We start from the raw sequence: 21,215 nt of genomic DNA, 5'->3' as shown, positions 1-21,215 counted from the left end.
GAATTTCAAAGTGATGATTGAGGGTATCTAGTGGAAGAAATTTCTAAGCAGCAAAGCTTTCAAGATGTGTCCTGGCTGCTTCTAACAACCTATGTTCAGATATTGGAGCAAAGAAATGACAAAATTTGGAATTTATATTTAAAAGGGAAGGAGAGCATAAAAGTTTGGAAAATTTGCAGCTAGCCATGTGACAAAGAAAGAAAAAGCTTTTTTGGGGGAGAGAAATTCAAGCAGGCTATGGAGCAACCACTTGCTAGAGATATTTGCATACCTAAAAGGGGGTCAAGTGTAAATATCCAGACAATGAGGAAAAGGCCTCAAAGGCATTTCAGTAATATTCATGGCAGTCCCTCCCATGACAGGCCCAGAGGCCTAGGAGGGAAGAATGGGTTCAGGAGCCAGGCTCAGGGACCCACTGCCCTGCACAACCTCGGGACACTGCTTCTCATATCCCAGCTGCTCTGGTTTCAGCCTTGGTTCAAAGAGGCCCAGCTCAGGCCAGAGCTTCAGAGGGTGCAAGCCATAAGCTCTGGCAGCTTCTACATGGTGTTAAGCCTGCAGGTGCACAGAATGCAAGAGTGAAAGTGGCTTGGAAGCATCTGCCTAGGTTTCAGAGAATGTATGCAAAAACCTGGTGTTCAGACAGAAGCCTGCTGCAGGGGTGAAGCCTTCACAGAGATACTCTACTGGGGCAGTGTGGAAGGAGAATGTAAGGTTGGACCCTCAGCCTAGTTCTCAGCCAATGACTTCACCTATTTTCTCAAATGGAAAACCAAAACAATCACATGAACATTCCATTTTCCTAGTACTCAAACTGCCCACTTATTTGGATCAGTAACTATATACTTGGCCTCCTCTTCTGTGCCTAATTAAGGGATCCTCCCTGCTCCTATCAAAGACAAAACTCTACCTGAGTGCTCTGGATCCTGGCCTCTGTCACCATCACAGTGACATTCCCTCCTGCAGTCATCTTCTCTCTTTACCTCACAATCTCTTTCTACCACTACTGGATCATTCCTGTTAGGGTACACACATGACCTGCTGTATCTTTTCCTAAACAATAAAACCTCCTTTAACCTCCACATCTCCCAAGGCTCATCCCCTTCTCAACCCATCACTTTGATCTCTATTCCCAACAAAACTTCTTGAGTTATGTTTGTTGCTTTTTTACTGCACACTCTTTCTCAATCCACTCCTCTTGAGTCTTGGCCCTCTCTTTTTCCCTGAAACTACTCTCACTATGGTATCAATGACTTTCATATGGCCAATTCCCCTGGTCACTTCTTTGTATACATATATTTTTCCTTTTTTAAAAATTGACGTGAAAGTCATTTATCATAAAATTCCTGTTGTTTATAAATTGGCCAGTCTGAAGTATTTTGTTACAGCATCGGAATGGAGTAAAACATTTAAATTTTCTATGTCTTTGGTTTATTATATTTAAGTGGGGATTTCATACACAAACATACACGCATACATATACACACACATACACCCCCCTTATCGTGATAGCTATTATTTTACTATCATGCACGTTATTGTTGCTTTCTCAGTGGTGAATTGCATAGCAATCCTATTTCTGTTAAACTGGAAGCCTCAAACAATTTTGTAGCTCTATCTTGGTTAAGATACTATTTTAGATTTTTTAACTTCTCTGGATGATTTGAAAAAAAAAAAAAAAAGACACCAGGAGACTAGTGACACAGTGGGAGTGAAAAACATGTAATTTCTTAGAAATAATCATGAAAACCTGGTTTACCAGAAAGCCTTAAGAGAACACAGGCATAGTTTAAGGAAACCCTGAAAATGATTTTATGGAATATAAGAAATCTCTGCACATCAAATATGTGTGAGTCACTGCAGGAATGGAATGGTACAATGTATTTTACCTTTAATATTGTCATTTCAACAATCATTTGGTGCTAACAAGCATCGGGAATCTTCATTAAGGATACATTTTACAGAAAGAGGTTTAAAATTCTCCATGTGTAGTGTTTCAAATGGCTGTCTCTGAATCAGGTGGGCAAAGACAGAACAGCTCTCTCTCCAGAAGCAGGCAGGTGAACTGGTAGAGGCTTCCATAGCCTGCAGCGTGCCCACATAGAGCATGTGCCTTGAAGGCCTCTTTCTGTCAATGGCACTTCCCTCTTGCTCAGTTCACCCTGGGCAGGATCCTGAGTGCAAATGTTGGTTGAATATACTGTTAAAAACCATTTCTAAAAGGATTATTTTAATTGTGACTTAAATACCCACCATCATTCATAATTGTAGTAAATGTAAATGGACTAGACTCACTGACTACAAAGCAAAATCCAGCTAGGTGTTGTTACAAGAAATATACCTATAACATGAGGGCATTGAAAGATTGAAAGTAAAATAATTTTTGACAAAGCTACCAGGCAAATAATAACCAAAAGAAATCTAGGGTAGCCATATTAATATGATAAAAATACATTTTAAGTTAAAAAAGCATTATTAGAGATAAAGAAAGTCACTGCATAATAATTCAATTCACAAAGAAGAAAAAAAGAATTCTAAATGAGCATGCATCTAATAAAACAATCAAAATACATAAAGGACTATAAAGAGAAACTGTCAGATATATTCTCACAATGTTGGATTTTAATATACCTTGCTCAGTTATTGATAAGTGAAGCATTCAAAGTATTAGTAATGATAGAAAATATCTGAATAACATACTTAATAAGCTGAACTTAATAGAGACACATAAAGCAAGACATTCTTCCCAGGCTCTCATGTAACATTTGCGAAAACTGACCATGTGCTAGACAATTTAAGCCTCAATAAATGCTGAATAATTGGTTTCATATAAAATCTAGTGTCTGACCACAATAAAATTGTTAGAAATCTGTAATAAAAATAAAGATTAAACATTTACACATGTGAGTAAATTTTAAAATAATACATTCTAAATAAATTATGGGTCAAAAACAAAACCAGTCATTCCATAAACAAACTCATTTTAGGCTGACAGAAAAGCTATGGGTGTTCTAGTCTTGGAATATTGCTGTGTAAATTTATTCTGATATTTGGAAAACACACTATATTAGTTCTGCAATGATGCATTTGAATTTTTAGGATTTATAAATAGAAAATTCAATTTAAGAGGACTCTCTTGCTGTTATCTAAGATGTGAGAAGGGAGGGCAGTATTCTCTGTGCTGTTCAAATTAAAAGAGTTCCTATGTTTCCTTTTTCAAAGAGAGGGACATGGGGTGGCAGGAACTATTCCTTTAGTTAGTTGAGTATCTCAAATAAAAAGAACTTATATTTTCATTTTTTCTATTTCTTTCTATGCTGCATTTCCTTTCTAAATTTTATCACTTTGTTCAAGAATCAAAAGCCTTTTAAGTTTTTCAGGGATCGTCAAACATCATTTTAGTCCAAATACTTCATTTACAGGTTGTTTTGCCCAAGACTGAATTGGCAGTTGGGGACAAATAGGGGACTAGAGTCCAGGTTTCAGGACTCTCAGGACAGTGCTCGTCGGGCTGGATAATGGTCCCTTGACACAGGAGTCCTGAAGGAAGGTTCCCTAATGTTCCAAAATTTGAACTGCTTGGGGTCACATCCCGAATATGTGTTTGGCTGACTCCCTTGCTGATGCAAAATTATTAAACACCAAGAAAGCTCTTCTCTCCCCTGACCATTTCCTCCAAACTCAATCTCTCATCCTCCAAATTCCTTTACTTACCTCTTCCTGTGCTTACCTTTCATTTACAAAAAATTCATTTTATCACATCTACTTATTTGCCCATCAATTATAGACTATGCTGTGTACCTTCTAATCATTTATCTCTATCTCCTAAGGGCTCTAAAGAATAGAGCCATAGCTGCTTAGTTTTATAAGAATAATATCTAAAATGTCCTCATATTTTAAACATTATTTTAATTTTGAATCAATCCCATACTTACAGAAAAGTTATAGGAAAAGAATAAAGAACTCTTTTGTCCCTGAGTCTTTTGAGAATAAGTTGCTACCCCAATGTCCCCCACTCATACTTCATGTGTATTTTCTACGAATAAAAACACTTCTACATAACCACAGAACTGCCACAAAAATCAGGAAATTCACATTAATCTGATTCTCTTATCTTGTATATGGAAACATTCAGATTTCCCCCAATTGTCCAATAACACTGCCTTATAACAAAGCATTCAAAAATAATCATGAGTTCCATTTACTTGTCATGTCCCTTTAGTTTCCTTCAATGATCTGGATGCTAGAATGTCCCTCAATTTGCATTGCTTATGCCTTTGGGATTTACCAGCTCTTACCGTCTCGTCATCCATCCTTTTATGTATTAGCCTAAAGGATGACTTCAGGAGTAGTGTCTTTCATTATCTTGGGGCATTATTAGAGAGCTCCACCTACACCAGTTCAAAAAGGTTCTTACTGCTCTTTGGTAAAAACAAAGCCCTGAAAGTAACAGGAGAGGGATCTTGCCACTTCCAGGTGCCTACTAATGATTCTTCCATGCAATCTGTTCCTGTTGTTCCTGTTTACTATAAGAAACAAGGACTCCTGTTAGGGAAGGGAAGCAGCTTGTGAAGTGAGTTTCCAGAAGCTCAGAATACAATGCTTTGTCCCAAATATTTCCCTGTACCCCCACCATCACACTTTATAAATCCTACCAGTGAAGGGTACATTCACACAGCTGAAGAAATCACTTCTCAAAGCAGCTGTTAGCTTCTTAGGATAAGATTCAGGGACTGCAAAGATGAGCACAGTGAAAAGACCAAAGCCCCATCAGACACTCTAAGTGCTGGCTGGGATTCTGCCACCAACTTTCTAGGTGGCACTGGCTGAGTGACTTTCACTTTTCAGAGCCTCAGTCACTTCATCTGCAATGTAGACTAACTGATTTCTAAGGATTCCTTCAGCTCTAAATGTTCAGATTCAATTATAAGTGAGAGCTCAGGAAGACATTCTTTGCTTATAGGTGATCGATAATTATTTGTTGAAAAAAATGAAGTAAAAAATGACTTAAAAGCCAGAAGAAAATAGACACTTTGTGAGTCATGAATTTCACTCTTTTTAAAAATAATATCTGAGTAAGCAAATTCTTTTTAAGGGCTTTCAATCATGAGTAATTCTTGCTCAGGGAAAGGAGGGGAAAATAGAAGAAAACTTGTTTTTTAAAGAGTCTGTTAAGTACCAGGAACGTTTTGTTTTTATTTCATCTTTGTGGGATTCCCTCTTTTATTTTTTATATATTTTTTAAATTGATAAAAAATATATATAACAAAATTTCTTCTTTTGAATGTACAGATCTATGAGTTTTGACAAACTCATTCAGCCATCTAACTCACACCTCAACTGAGATACAGAGCAATTTCATCACACTCCAGAATTCCCTCATATCCTTTTGTAACCAAGTCCTCCCTCCACCCCTTGGTGATAACTGACCTGTTTTTGTTCCTTCAGTTTTGCCTTTTCCAGAATGTCATATGAATGGAATCATTCAGAATGTAGCTTTTAAAGAACTGGTGCCTTTCACTTAACATAGCATCTTTGAGATTCATCTAAACTGCTGTGTGTATTATAATTTGTTCCTTTTATTGCTGATCAGTGTTTCACTGTATGGATGTGCTGCAGTTGGTTTATCCATTCATAGCTGACCAATATTTGGGTTGTTCCCAGTTTTTGAAGATTGTGAATAAAGTTGCTATATGTATTCATATGTAGGTTTTTGTGTGGACATATATTTTCACTTGACTTGGATAAATACCTAGGAGTGGAATTTCTGGGTTGTATGGTAAGTGTATATTTAACTTTATAAGAAACTGCTTATTGCTTCTCAGCCGTTTGGCGGAGATCAAGTGTGAAGAAACCACTCAACTGTTTTCCAAAGCGGGTGTTCCATTTTGCATTCCCACCAGCAGTGTATGACAGTCTTAGTTGTTCCATATCTTTGCCAGACTTAGTATTAAAAAAAAAAAAAAAAAAAAAAACAGCTGGGTGCAGTGGCTCATGCCTGTAATCCCAACACTTTGGGAGGCTGAGGCCAGTGGATCACGAGGTCAGGAGATCAAGACCATCCTGGCCAATATGGTGAAACCCCGTCTCTACTATAAATACAAAAATAAGCCGGGCATGGCAGCATGTGCCAGTAGTCCCAGCTACTCGGGAGGCTGAGGCAGGAGAATTGCTTGAACCCAGGAGTTGGAGGCTGCAGTGAGCCGAGATGGTGCCGCTGCAGTGAGCTGAGATCACGCCACTGCACTCCAGCCTGGGTGACAGAGCAAGACTCTGTCTGCACTCTGGGGAAGAAGGAGTACATTGAAGGGAGATTGGCACCCAGTGGCCAGGAGCTTGCCAGGAACCCAGTGGCCAGGGAGCGTGGCACTTAGCTTTGTCCCTTGCTTCATTCTTGTGACATGATAAAACTGGGCACAGCTCTTAAATAGAAACGAAAAAAAAAAAAAAAAAATTTATGCCAAGCACTTGATATCTATTTTTTAATGTGTTATTTACACAATCATATGAGGTATGCGATATAACTCCTGTTTCACAGTTGAAGAAACTGAGGCACAGATGTTAAGTATCTTAACCACTAAATGGCACTACATGGTGGGGGATTCAGATTGATTCTCATTCAGGCTTTGCTCCTAGCTAGCTGTGCGGTCTAGTCACTCAGTTATCTAGGCCAGTCACTGTCTTCCTTTTTAAATGAAGACATTAACTTCTGGAACAATCTCTAAGCTGATTTTTAATATCTATTAATTCTTAACAAACTGGAGACATTGCTAATGGTTTAATGGATACACGGAAGGTCATTATCATCTAATATTCATTACTCAAGCCCCCAAATTTACAAGGATTTTTAAAGCATCAGAACTTAAAAATATCTACTGATAAATGATTGTGTATAAAATTAGTCCACCCTGAAAACTGCCTCTTTGCTGAATGCTAGTTTCTATCTCTGTCCGTCACACTAAGAGTTCTGTTACCGGTGAGCTGTGACAAGGTAAACACAAAGTGCAAATGCAAAGTAAACTGACTTCATTAAAATGGCATTGCAAAACTTGCAGATGCAGGATTTCACATAGTGCATGAATGTGTCCCCCAGGGTTCACGTGTTGGAAACTTAATCCCCATTGCAGCAGTGTTAAAAGGTGGGACCTTTAAGAAGTAATTTGGTCTTGAGAGCTCTGCCTTATGAATGGATTAATGCTGTTATTATGGGAGTGGTTAGTTATTGTAGGAGTGGGTTCCTGATAAAAGGATGATTTTGCCCCCCCTCTTCCTTCTCTCTTTTCCCCTCTCTCTTGCCCTTCCGACTTTTGCCATGGGATGATGCAGCAAGATGGCCCTTACCAGATGCTGGCACCTTGATATTTGACTTCCCATCCTCCAGAACTGTGAGAAACAAATTTCTTTTCTTTATAAATTACTCAGACTGTGGTGTTCTGTTACAGCAACACAAAATGGACTATGTGAAGAAAACCATGTTGGAATCTTGTGCTGTCATTAATAAGAAAGGATCTGAGCATTAGGTCAATTACCAAAAAACTGAAAAATCAGTAACAATGATGACAGACTCTTCAAATAGGATGATTTAAATTTTAGGAAATTGGAGGAAGACTCTGAGAAACTTAACAAGGTCCTCCAATATTTTTCCCAAAATGATCTTCTCTGATTTGACTATGCTTGTTCCTCCATATCTCCCTGATCCCTAGACATCTTCTGTCCTCTATCCACATTCTCTCCCAAGGTGGGTCATCTAGTTTCATGGCTTTAAATCCTCCCTTAAACTGTTGGTCCTCAAATATGCACTTGTCACTTCTCTCCTAAACTCCAGACTCATGTATTCAACTACCTACTTGACACTTCCGTGTGGATGTCTAGTAGGTAATAATCTTAGAATTATTGTGCCCTGTCAAATTCCTGCTCTTCCCTCTAAAATATCTTAATGCTATTCAGTCTTCCCCATTTCTGTTTATGTCAGTTCCTGCTCAGGTCAAAAACCTCTGAGTTATCTTTGACTCCTCTCTTTCTCTCACATTCTAGTAGTCTAGTTTCTTTCATAATCAGATCAATTAGTAAGCCCTATCAGCTCCATTTTAAAAATGTAACTAGGATCCCAACACTTCTCACCATTTCCACTACTACTCTGTCTCCCACCTGATTCTTTCAGCAGCCTCTCGATTAGTTTCCTGCTTCTACCCTCACTACTCTACAGTCTATTGTCAACTCAGCAGCCACGGTAAGCTACTTTCAGTTCTCTGCTTAAAACTCTATTGGACTCTTCATCTCAGAGTAAAGGTCTTTCCAGTGGTATACAATATCCAATCATATCTCTCCAGATTGCCTACCTTCCTCCCCTCACTCCCTCCATTCCAGCTGCACTGGCTCCTTGCTCTTCTTTGAACACATTAGGCACATCCTGCTCCGGGACATTTGCACTTGATGTTCCCTCTAACTAGAATGCTCTTTCTCTGGATAGCCATAGTTTCTCTCCTCATCACCTTCAAATCTTTTCCCTCATGTCATCTTCTCAGAGAGACATATTCTGACCACCCTCTTTAAACTGTAATCTTTACCAATATTCTGTACTACTTATTCAGCATCTCTGCTTTTGTATTTTCTTCTTAGTACTTGCTACTTTCCAGCATGATCTGCTTTTCCCTAATATTTTATGGTTTATCAATCACCCATTAGAATATAAGGTCCATGAGAACACGAAAAATGTTTTCTTCTTTTATTTATTTATTTATTTTTTTGACTGATCCCACTGCCTAGAACAGTGCTTGGTGCATAGTAATTACTCAATAAATATTTGTTGGATGAATGAGTAGATGTCTTGAAAGTCAAATAGGAAGGAATATGGTGATGTCATACAATTTTATTAAAAAATATATGCATCCCTAGTATGCTAAGAATTAGCACATAGTAAAATTATAGCCTAATTTTATAAACTCTAAAATCACTTTTATGGTTTTTAGCTGCTGTTTTTCAAGATAAAACTCCAAACAAGTACAGTTTTCAGTATTTCTTATGATATATTCATCATTATTTCAAATGAATTGGCTTTATGGGGCCTGCACAATCATCTTTAGATAAAAATGACCTCTTATATTTCTGGGTGACTAGACACAAGCCTTAATTTTTAAAAAGGAATTCTATGCAGAAGGGACAGTGTTTCTGCCTGTCTTCTTTCATACTGCACACCCAGGCCATCTGGAGTGAAACTGAAGTCTGCCCAGAGCTGCTGGAAGCCCCAGCTGCCCTGCTGCCCACGGAGTCCTCTGAGAAGGACGACTCCAGAGGCCCTCAACTCCTTGGAGGAGATAAGCAGCCAACACAGTGTTGTTCAACAGATGCCACCGTCTGCCATGTAAGTTAAATAAGGCAGACAGCAGCAGCTAAGGAGATTTTAGCCTCCTGTTCTAAACAATATTTTAGCTTAACAGCAGAAAACGTTTAACACGATCCCCCCCTCCTAGAAAAACAAGCAATTTATCTTCAGGGAGAGGGAGAAAAAGCACTTTCCACCATTCTGATGGGTCATCAAAGTTTAAAAGCTCTCTTATCCCTAAACCTTTAGAGAAACTAACAGAAAGTATGTTTCCCTTTCCCTGGAGCTTATTTACCTTGCAAATTGTTTGTCTGCCCAGAAGTGCCACAATAATGGCTACATATATATTTTTGTTTCCAGATTCATTAATGATGTCAGCAGTGTAAAACTAAAAGCAGAAGACTTTTGTTTTCAAATATTGCTCCCCAACTAGGCTTGGCGACCCATGAAGGCAGAGGAACTTCTGAGTTATCTTTGTACCCTGCATAGTCCTAGCACAAAATAGCACCTAAGTCATTCATTTAGCAAATTTTTTAAAACAATATTCCTGTCATGACACATTCAGCAATTATTTATTTATTTATATTATTTCTAGAAACAGGGTCTTGCTCTGTCACCCTGGCTGGAGTGCAGTGGTGCGATCATAGCTGCAACCTCAACCTCCCAGGCTTAAGTGATCCTCCCACCTCAGCCTGTAGAATAGCTGGGACTACAGGAATACACCACCACAACCCAGCTCATTCAAAAAAAATTTTTGTAGAGACAAGGGTGTCTTGCTATGTTTCCCAGGCTGGTCTCAAACTCCTAGCCTCAAGCAATCTTCTCATGCTGGCCCCCCAAATCACTAGAAGTACAGGCATGAGGCACCATGCTTGGCTATAAGCACATTTTTAATGGGCACTTAGTATGTGCCACATGCTGCAGATGTAGCCACAAGCCTCTGACCTCACAGAACTCATATTAAACAAGTAAACAAATAAGGTAGTTTTAGATTTTTTTCAGTGCTACAAAATAGAAACAGGGAAATAGGAGAGAGAGTAGAGAACAGGACTTTGAGAAGAAAGTCTGGAATCCCCAAGAAGGCGGGTGTCAGAAAAGAGATTTCTAAGGAATTTGGCACAGACTCCCCCCCCGTTTTTTTTTTTTTTTTTTTTTTAACCACCAGGCCCTGGAATTTGAACCATCATCTTCTGGACTGACTCAAATGCAGAGGAAGCCAGGCCTGCTGCTAACATTTCTGAGAGGTGGCAAGAGTATAAATGGAGATCCACATATGTATAAATAATTAAAGAGTGTGAATCAAGCTAACAAACTGTTTAATAAAATATGATCTACACTCTGAGCTTGACAAATCAACTTTTCAAACACCTGGAAGAACAAGTTTGCACTCAGGAGTCTTAGACTCCTCAGAGTTCTGCACTGGGATGTGGAAGGGCTGTGCAAGCCAGCCCTTGGGTCCCTGATCCCTGCCTCCTGGCCTGTGCCCGTCTCTTCTCAGCCTGGCTCCAGCTCCCATTGAGAGGAAGTTCTTGTACACATATGATAATATGATACTGCAGCCCCTATGTCTAATATTTATCCATACCTTCTGCAAACAGCCACTGTGTGACCACCCTTGGGCTTCCCAGGGGTCTGCAAACTGACAATACAGACAAAGGGAACCAAGGCAGAGGCTCACAGACTGTTGAAATGGGCTTGGGGCAATTTGGGCAGAGACTTGTGGAATCCCAGGTAAGCAGGGCATCTTAGTTTGCTTGTGCTGCTTAAACAAAATACTACGGACGAGGTAATTTATAAATATTAGAATTTATTTCTCAGAGTTCTGGAGGCTGGGAAGTCCAAGGTCCAGGTCAAGGTGCTAGCAGATTTGCTGTCTGGTGGGAGCTGCTCCCTCTGCTTCCAAGATGGCACTTTTTTGCTGTGTCCTCTGGAGGGGAAGAAAGTTTAGATGGGCAAAAGGGGGCAATTATCTCTCTGAGACCTCTTTTGTAAAGGTATTAATCCATTCCTGAGGGCTCTGCCCTCATGGCTTAATCACTTTCCCAAAATCACATCTCTTAATACTACCTCAATGAAGATTAAGTTTCTACATGAATTTTGAAGGGGTCACATTCAAGCCACAGCACAGAGCATGACCTGGCAGAGGAAATGCAAGCTCTGGGTGTGCAAGTCCCCTTTGCTCCATGGACTTCTTGCTTCATGGGAAGGGATGTGGCTGGAGGGTACCCCTCTACAGCACAGGGCCCAGAGCACCCCTCTTGCCTTGGGTTTAGGGATAGTATAGGTGGTGGTGGTGAGGCTACTTTTGCTCATTAAGAAAAGCCTCTTTGAGGGGTGGGACCGAGAATGACATTTGAATGGAAACTTGAATCATAAAGATGAGTCATACAAGCCAAGACTTGGGAGAAGGGCATTCCTAAGTGACAGAAGAGGATATGCCCAGCTCTCATAAGCTCTAAGGAAGAGTGACCAACTGGGGTGGGTGGAGCCTAATTAAGAGGAGAAGAATGGTAAGAGATGAGGTGAGATGGTCAGGCAGGAGTAGGGAGCCTGGAGGTCAGGCAAGGGGGCTTGACTTTGCCATGGGTGCAATGGGAAGCCTCTGGAGGGTTGATATGATTTGAATTCTGTTATAGCATGATCACTCTGGGTGCTGTGTAAAATGGATGAATAGCAAGGAGCTGCAGCCAAAAGCAAATCAACAGAAGCACCACTCAGAATGCCTCAGTACCCATTACATAAGGATTCTTGTGATTAATTCTTCCCCAAAATTTAGAGCCAAGAAAAATCCAGCTCTCCTACCAAGAGTTGTAGATTAGAGCTTCTGTTTCTAATCTACAAACAAATGTGTGCAATGTCTTTTCATGACAATTCCAACTTTATCATAAGGCTGTCTACTAAGAAACCAGTAGGCAGGTTTCTCTTCTTGTCTAGACCACCTGAAAGCTCATAGCTGAGTTCACACTTAGTTGCAGAGTAAACTGCCCATTTATCAATCTGGCATCCAATCACAACTTTTTAGCTAACTACCTATATGTTTTCATAAACTTTTCTCACACAGTATAAATTTTAAATAAATAACAATAGCAATTACTCATATAAGTAGTAACAACTTGAGACTGGTATCTGACTAGTGGTTCTTTCACCAGTGTGTACACTGGAAGTTTTGTTTGTTTTGTTTTTTGATGTTTGTACATTGTAATTGCAGGACAGGTAGTAAGAAGATTTTAAATTCACATTAGCTTTGCTACCACTAAATTATGGTGACTGTTTCTAATTTGCAAACAAATGTATGCAATCTCTTTTTATGATTATCCTGACTTTATCATAAGGTTGTTATATTTTAAGACATATGAAAAGGTATAAAGTATAATACAGTGAATACATATATATATATATAACTCCCAGTTTAAGAAATAAAACGTTAGCAAATACAGCTGAAGTTCCATGAATTCCCCTCCCAAATCATACTCCCTTCCCAAATCATACTCCCTTCCCACCCGCAGAGGGAACCTCTATTCTGAGCCTGGTGTTTATCACCACCAAGAATTAAAAAAATACTTTTACTATATATACACAAGTATGTACCCCTTAGAAATGAGTAGTAGTAAGTACTGTTTTGTGTGTCTTTACACTTTAAATGGTATAAAAGTTTTTTCTTGTTTTTGCTCAAAATTGTTGATATTTATGCCCTTTGATTCTATAGCTGATTGACTTTCACTGTGAGTTATTCCATCATTATTTCTGTATTCATTCTCCTGCTGAAGTACATTTCAGGTTGTTGCTATTCCTCTCCTGATCCCCCTCCCCCAACACACATGCTTTTATTAATAAATCTGCTGGAACATTCTTGCATACATCTCCTTGGATGTGTTATGCTGGAACATTCTTGCATACATCTCCTTGGATGTGTTGTATCATAAACCACAAAATATACTGAGCTTTTCAGACACAGGTTCTACATTAAGTCATTATTTTCCGATTGATTTACCATTGCTCATATTCAATCCTTTAGAATGGCCTCAAGAGGATATTTTATAATAATGGAGCACAATCCAGAGAGGGACGAGTAATTTTAAAAATTGGAATTATAGAATTTTTTTAAATCCTTGTAAGGTACCAAGGAGCTCACCTAATCGAACACCTTCATTTTATGGACAAGAAAACCAATGCTCAGAGGGGGAAGGAGTTGTCTAGTAGTGAGCACTGGGCTATCAGAGGAAGCAGATACCTTCATTGAGCCTCTACTGTGATGGACATGTGTACAAACCATAAAAATAAACCCCTTGCTTTCCCTTCTGTTCTCTAAGCCTCACTAAACAATGTGCCATGAAACATAGCCCACTTGATGAAATCCTTCCTGAATGAATTACAATTGTGCTTCCTTTATCAATTCAAGCCACACTTTTTTTCATTTTTGAAGAGTCAATTTCACCACAGCTTTACTGAAGTAGAAGCAAAGATCAGAAGATAAAATAGATTTCTTTACCAAGCATAACTAGAATAACTAGATTTACAAAGGACAATTTTTTAAAAATCACAAAGAAGAAAATAGAGCATAAAGTTGGAAGAATTTCTCAGAGCAAGGATGAGTTCCCATGACTGGGAAACTATTCAGTTTCCTTAGTTAAGAGTGAATTTTAAAATCTGCATTTCATTTGGTGAATTTCAACAAGGACTCTTTCCTTGACCAAACCCTAATCATGTTCCTCTGAGGCCTCTTCTTGACTAGGCCTGGTCCCGACCTGCAGAGCCCAGCTCAGCAAGAATCCCCCGACCCTTGATACCTAACCAAATCCTCTTAGTAATTTCCCATCCACTGACCCCTTCGCCATGCCCATTGGCCATAAATCCCCAGCTGTCCCTGCTGCAACCAGAGTCAAGATTAATCTCTCCCTTGCTGCAATAGTCTTGAATAAAGCCATCCTTGCCTGTTTAATTATGTTTCATGCTTTTATTCTTCAACAGATTCACCTCCCAATACCAAACTGTCACTGAGTCCTTCATCCCAAACTGCGTGTAATTAGGATGGCCATGTGTAGCCCTTTACTGAGACAGTCCCAGTGCATGCCTGACACAGAAGCACAATTATCAATGGCTGCCCAATCTACTCTCAAAAGTGCCTTGGTTTGCACAATAAATTGTTTTTGCACACATGAGGTGTGAAATTTACTGGCTAGAGACACTCATTAAGAAGAGGACTTTAAAAATGGTGCTACAGCAATATACACAGAACGAAAGAGAGCAAATTCATGAAACTAGAACACTCCCCTTTTCATAGTGCCTCCAGAGGCATAGTTACATTTGATTTGTATCATATTCTATCCAAGTTAAGTGTTTCACCATAAATAAAAATTGATTTTCATGAATTTCTCATTCAAATTATGCCTCTCCTTTGGCAACTACAAATGGGTTTATTATAGAACACTGGCCGGAAATGTGACATGCATTCCAGAAAGAGACGAAGATGGGGGAAGGAGACAGGTAGAAAGGAGATAGATAGAAAGAGACCAGGAAGGCCAATGTGGTATAGGCTTCAGGAAAAACAGCTGAGATTGGGGAATCATACCTCATTTTACAGAAATTGCATTAAATGACTGAAATGAATTTGCAAAACAATAATTGAGGCTGACACCTGCTGTTGACAGAAGGGATGAATCAAGACTGAGCTGTGCTTTAGCACCTGCTGTGGGGAGAAAAAACAAGAGGGGAACTGCTAAAGCTTTTTGCCTAGAAATGCTGAGTTTTTTAATTGCTTTCTGAAGCCAAGAGAGAAAATTCCTCATTAAGGTGGGATTTGCTGAGTGATTTTTGAGCAATAGTTTGTTTGTTTGTCCTAGCTACTTCCACGTATTTGAAAACATTTGCAAGAGGCCCTTATTCTGCAGAGCTTTCTTAGATCTGATGGAATGAGATGAGAATAACAACTGCACACTCAGTGAGTAGGATCTCAGGCATGGGCTTTCAGACATAAGATGTGATGCAGGGGAGAAGGGAACAAGTTAGATCATATAATCTCCAAAGTTTCCTCTAACTGGAAAGTCTGAGGTTCTGCCATTCAGTGGACTCTCTACATGGGTTTGTTAATCCGATTTTACAGAAGGAAAGATTCAAACAAGGAGAGAGCAAGGACACTGAAGGGGAGCGGAGGCCTCTTCATCAGTGCTCAGTATGTGACCCACAGGGTCAGACTGACAATTTAGAAAAGAGGAGCCAAGGCCATCACAATGATGCTCCACTGAAGCCTCAAGGAAATGTGATCCCACCAGCAGCACTGCATCACATGTGAGCTGCTTAGACATGCAGAATCTCTCACCCCTCCTCAGACCTACTAATCACAATCTGCATTTAACGAGACCCCAAGTTCTTCATATACACATTAGAGTTCGAGAAACACAGGCTCTGGTTTGCATTTCTCTGATGATTAGTGATGTTGAGCAGTGATTACACTTATAGTAGCAAGACTCTAGAAAGTAGTTACAACTATGAACTAGCTTTTTAAAAAATATAATTTCAACTTTATTTTAGATTTGGGGGCATGCATACATGTGCAGGTTTGTTACATGGGTATATTGTATATTGTGTGATGCTGAAGTTTGGGATATGAATGACCCCATCACCCAGATAGCAAGCATAGTACTCAACAGTTTTTCAACACTTTCCCCTTCTCTCCCTCCCTCCTCTAGTGGTCTTCAGTGTCTATAAGTGACGACATGTGGTATTTGGTTTCTGTTCCTACAATAATTTGCTTAGAATAATGGTCTCCAGCTGCATCCATGTTGCTGCAAAGGACATGATTACATTCTTTTTTATGGCTGCAGCATATTCCATGGTGTATATGTACCACATTTTCTTTATCCAGTCCACCATTGATGAGCACCTACCTTGATTCCATGTCTTTGCTATTGTGAATAGTGTGCGATGAACATACATGTGCATGTGTCTTTTTGGTTGAACACTTTGTTTTCTTTTAGATATATACCCAGTAATGGGATTGCTAGGTCAAAAGGTATTCCTGTTTTAAATTCTTTAAGAAATCTCCAAGCCGCTTTCCACAGTGGTTGAACTAATTTACATTCCCACCAACAGTGTATAAACCTTCCCTTTTCTCTGCAGCCTCACTAGCATTTGTTGTTTTTTGATTTTTTGATAATAGCCATTCTGACTGATGTGAGATGGTATCTCATTGTGGTTTTGATTTCCATTTCTCTGATATTTAGTGATGTGAGCACGCTTTCATGTTTCTTGGCCACTTGTATGTCTTCTTTTCAGAGGTGTCCATGTCTTGCCCATTTTTTAAATGGGGTTATTTGGGTTTTTGCTTGTTTAATTATTTAAGTTCCTTAAATATTCTGGATACTAGACCTTTGTTACATAGTTTGCAAATACTTTCTCCCATTCTGTAGGTTGTCTGTTTACTCTGTTGATAGTTTCTTTTGCTGTGCAGAAGCTTTTTCATTTAATTAGGTTCCACTTGTCAATTTTTGCTTGTGTTGGAATTGCTTTTGAGAACTTATTCATATATTATTTCCCAAGGCTGATGTCCAGCATGGTGTTTCCTAGGTTTTCTTCTAGAATTCTTACAGTTTGAGGTCTTACATTTAAATCTTTAATCCATCTTTAGTTAATTTTTATATATGGTAAAAGGTAGGGATCCTGTTTTATTCTTCTGCATATGGCTAGCCAGCTATCCCAGCACCATTTATTGAATAGGGAGTCCTTTCCCCATTGCTTATTTTTGGAAGACTTCGTCAAAGATTAGATGGCTGTAGGTGTGAGGCTTATTTCTGGGTTGTCTATTCTGTTCCATTGGCCTATGTGTCTGTTTTTGTACCATTATCATGCTGTTTTGGTTACTGTAGCCTTATAGCACAGTTTGAAGCCAGGTAATGTGATGCCTCCAGCTTTGTTCTTTTTGCTTATGATTGCTTTGGCTATTTGGGCTCTTTTTACTTCAATGTGAATTTTATAATAGTTTTTTTTCTAATTCTGTGAAAAAATTATGTTGGTCATTTGGTGGCAATAGCATTGAATCTGTAGATTGCTTTGGGTAGTATTGCCATTTTAACAATATTGATTCTCCCAATTCATGAATATGGAATGTTTTTGTATTTGTGTGTGTCATCTATGATTTCTGGGCAGTGTTTTGTAGTTCTCTTTGTAGAGATATTTCAACTCCTCTGTTAGATATATTCCCAGGTATTTTATTTTTGTCTGGCTATTGTAAATGGGATTGCCTTATGAACTAGCATTGACATAGAATGCTGACATTCTTACAGGATCAGGCCAGCTTTCTAAGCTGGGAGGCATTGTTTCCCATACAGCATCCTCTACTGAAATACTAAGCTTTCTTTTTTATAATATGAGTTTAAATCTGGTAAAGGTACTGTAGAAGGAGTCACCATCAATTTCAGGCTACAGCTGTCTTTCCTTCTCTCTCTCTCTCCCTCCTCTTCCCCATCTCTGGAGGACAGATTTGCATTAATAATAGTTTTGATTTTTAACACATTGTTAGTATTAATCAGTCTACTTTTCTATGTCTTAAGAGGAGAACACCAGCCTTGCATGAGATGGAGATTATGAATCACAGTTTGGTAGTTTGCTGGATCTCCTTGTTCACATTTTACTCCTGACTTCTAATTCTGCATTGGCTAGAATTTTCTTTGCTTAACTAAGCAGGAAACCATTTTCTCTTTAATTTGGGTACTACTACATTCTAATTTTATTTTACTGATGATCTGACTAGAAAGTGACAACAAAGCATAAACCTGTGTTAATAATTTAATTTTTCTTTTATTTTCTTTGTATCTGGGGAAGGTATTGCAGAAATTATTTGTTGTAAAACAGTTTTGATAAGATGTATCATATGGGCAATCCTGGGGAAGAAACAAAAAGAATTAAATCACAGGTTTTATGTTGAGCTATATGGAATTGCCATTTTTACAGGTTAAAAACAAGTCAAAGATGGGCAATTTCATATAGTTCAGATTAATTAGAATATTTTAATTTAGAATTTCTTGACTTAAGAAATATTGAGAAAATAGAAAGTGCTATTTGTGCAGGCTGCATTGTTTATTTTACTTGGAGACTTGTTTTCATGAAATTAAAAAAAATGTTTTTTCAGAGGCTAGATAACCATCTTTGTATTCTAAGCCACCATAAAGAATAGTGTGTTAGAAAGTAAGGTTCAGTTATAGATTCAGGATGAATGTATGTGTCCTTGAAGGAGATTTATTTTTTGCATGTGTGAAAGAAAGATATAAATGGTACTAGACTTTGACACCAAAAACTAGGGCAAGTTTCTTTTCTACTTCCTTGTCACAGTCAGGTAAACTCTGCTAGGAGTAAGAAGAGAAGACATTTCCCCTACAGACCCACCACCAAGTTACCACCACTCTAGTTGGAAGGTGGGAGAGTATTTGAATATTTCAAAGCAAAGTACTCCCTTTTTGGTTAATTGTTACAATTATACTATAAGCATGCTGAGTTTCCATGGCACTCTGGGCATAATTCTAGGACAGTCTGAACTGCATCACAGTGTAGTTTCAATGTCTGTTTTTCCCATACCAGCCCAATATCACACTTTGAGTAGTAAAGTAGGAATCATGCTTATTTGTAATGATGTGCCTAGTGAGTGCCAAGGGAGCTTAGCACACAGTAGGCATTAATAATTATTTTCTTTCAAATGTAAAAGTTTGTTAAATAAATGACTTTTAATAACAATTCACATTAGAAAAAATTGAAGATTATATTAAAAATCTTTGTGGAGTACGGAAATCAACTTGGCAATAAGTAAGAATCCTGTGAACTAGTAATTATAATAAAAGGTCACACCTATGAACTAGTAATTACAAGATATTTATCTTAGTCTGAAATTTGAAAATAGCATTAGGTAAAAAAAAGTTTATGTCAACATTATATATGAGTTATAAAACTGAAAACAACCCAAAAACCCAAGAGTACAATATTATATTATAGAGAAATTAATGATGTTTTTGGAATATTTAATAACATTGGAAAATGCTCAAGGTGGGTCAAAAATAAAAAATGATATTAATGTCCTGCTTACATTAGTTCAATTAGCATTACATCACAAGAATGTCCTAAGTTATTCAAATTTCTACCAAAATAGTTTTTGTAATGGCTATAGAATATTCCATTGGATATAAATATTATAAATTATCAACTGTTTTATAAATATATATATATACACACGTACACACATACTAAACAATGACATATGGATGAGATCATATTATGCCTATTGTTCTGCATCTTCGTTTTCTCAGTTAACAATATATTCTAGAGAGCTCACCACACAAGTGTGTGCAGATTTTTCTCACTTCTTTTTAATGCCAGGATAGTATGCCTTTGCAGAGATATATGTTGATTTTCCAAAACAACTCTTATTGATACTTTTAGGCTATTTATAGCTTTTTGTTATTAAAAACTTCTGTATGTATATACATATACAACATTGATATATGTTTTTGTGCATTTATACAAGTATTTATGTAGCATAAATTCTGAAATTTGCTGAATTAAAGAGAATTTTCACTTAAAAAATTTGAACAGACATTGCCAAATTGCTCTCCAAATTATCACACTAATTAACATTCTCTTCTGCATGAAAGTAACTGCTTCATTTTAAAATGGAAATAATGAATGGGATATATTTGTGTTTACATATTTGTTTGGGATTGAAATAGAGCTCAAGAACTCCAATGATACTATGGCACAACTAAAGTAAGTTTTGCTCCCTCCTTCCCTATCTCCCTTCCCACCTCTTCTTCCTCTTCATCTTCCTTCAATTTTTCTTTCCTTACTTCCCTCTTTCCCCTCTTCCTCCTTTCTTTCCCATCATTCTACCTCATTATTTATCTAATGGGAGAAGAGATAGAGGAAAAATTAGACTGAAGGACAGTGAAGAATCTGAAGAAAGCAGGAAATGGGCTTAAGTTGGAAGCAGACTGTTGGGAATACATGGAAATCTGCAGAGTGGAGCAAGTCAGACATACTGAGGAGGACAGTTTGGATATGATTTTCTCATTGGGGAACTTGTTTAAAAATGCAGAGGTCTGCAGTAGGGCCTAAGATACTGCATTTCTTTCTCTCTTTCCCTCCCCCTCCCCCTCCCTTTCCTCCTCCCCCTCTCCTCCTCCTCCTCCTCCTCCTTCTCCTTCTTCTTGGGTAGGGGTAGAGACAGGGGTTTCAGTATGTCACCCAAGGGTTTCACTGTGTCACCCAGACTGGTCTTGAATTCCTGGCCCCAAGCAATTCTCCCGTCTCAGTCTCCCAAAGTGCTAGGATTACAAGCATGAGCCACCACAGCTGGTCAGATTCTGCATTTCTAATGGGACCTCCAGTGATACTGCGGCTCCTCATCTGGGACCACACTTTGAGGAACAGCAATTAGTTGCCATAAATTACAGGCAGGAGTGTTCCTAATCAGTGTTAAGGACTGTGATCATCATTATTTACAGCCAAGGATGCCTCCTGGAAATGTAACAAGGGGATGAAAGCAATGAGCGGGAGCAGTGTATCACTACTGCTTCACCCATCAGTTGCAACCTGTGCTGAAACCACCACCAGGACCAAACCGCTGCTGCACTCATACCAATGCTTAGTTTTTCACTCTGGCAGGAACCCTTATTGAGGAATCAGGTCAAATTTTATTCGTTTCATCTCTAAAGCTCTGTCACAGAGTCCTTCAACATTTCCTTGATTCACATAATATCTGGTGCTGCTGACACTGTCCTAGGTTTAAGTAGCAATTGCTTGCCTTGGCTTCAGTCCTGAGGGTGCCCACAAACTGCAGCTGGTAGGATGGAAGCCTCACCCCATTATTTTCTATATTGGATGAGAAGAACAAAAAGGAAATTATTGCCTAAAG

The 21,215-nt window shown here is 38.6% G+C and overlaps 1 protein-coding gene and 1 long non-coding RNA gene across 33 annotated transcripts in view; one reads left to right on the top strand and one right to left on the bottom strand.

Moving 5' to 3' along the window:
• LOC100938150 (uncharacterized) overlaps positions 1-19,529 on the top strand; it is a 44,287-nt gene extending 24,758 nt beyond the window's left edge. The window contains exons 2-4 of the long non-coding RNA XR_008523905.2: positions 7,327-7,385; positions 9,200-9,361; positions 10,488-19,529. This is a non-coding gene — a long non-coding RNA (uncharacterized LOC100938150). The remainder of the gene's footprint in view (positions 1-7,326; positions 7,386-9,199; positions 9,362-10,487) is intronic.
• NEK11 (NIMA related kinase 11) overlaps positions 1-21,215 on the bottom strand; it is a 329,806-nt gene that overhangs the window by 6,261 nt on the left and 302,330 nt on the right. For 3 of the 32 annotated variants that reach the window (XM_063722193.1, XM_063722192.1, XM_054552597.2), the window contains one exon: positions 18,081-18,198. The exons of 23 other annotated variants lie outside the window; for them this stretch is intronic. In XM_063722193.1, coding sequence (XP_063578263.1) covers positions 18,096-18,198 — 103 coding nt within the window. In that variant the 3' untranslated portion in view covers positions 18,081-18,095. Of the gene's footprint in view, positions 1-1,832; positions 2,175-11,107; positions 11,250-18,080; positions 18,199-21,215 lie in introns of those variants that run through there. 6 more of the 32 variants (XM_063722191.1, XM_054552602.2, XM_063722200.1 and 3 more) reach the window with 5 other exon arrangements.

The sequence above is a fragment of the Pongo abelii genome, chromosome 2 (genome assembly GCF_028885655.2).
Source record: "Pongo abelii isolate AG06213 chromosome 2, NHGRI_mPonAbe1-v2.0_pri, whole genome shotgun sequence".
NCBI classification, from domain to species: Eukaryota; Metazoa; Chordata; class Mammalia; order Primates; family Hominidae; genus Pongo; species Pongo abelii.
The sequence above is the reverse complement of the archived record's forward strand: the minus strand, read 5'-3'. Positions and strand labels throughout refer to the sequence as shown.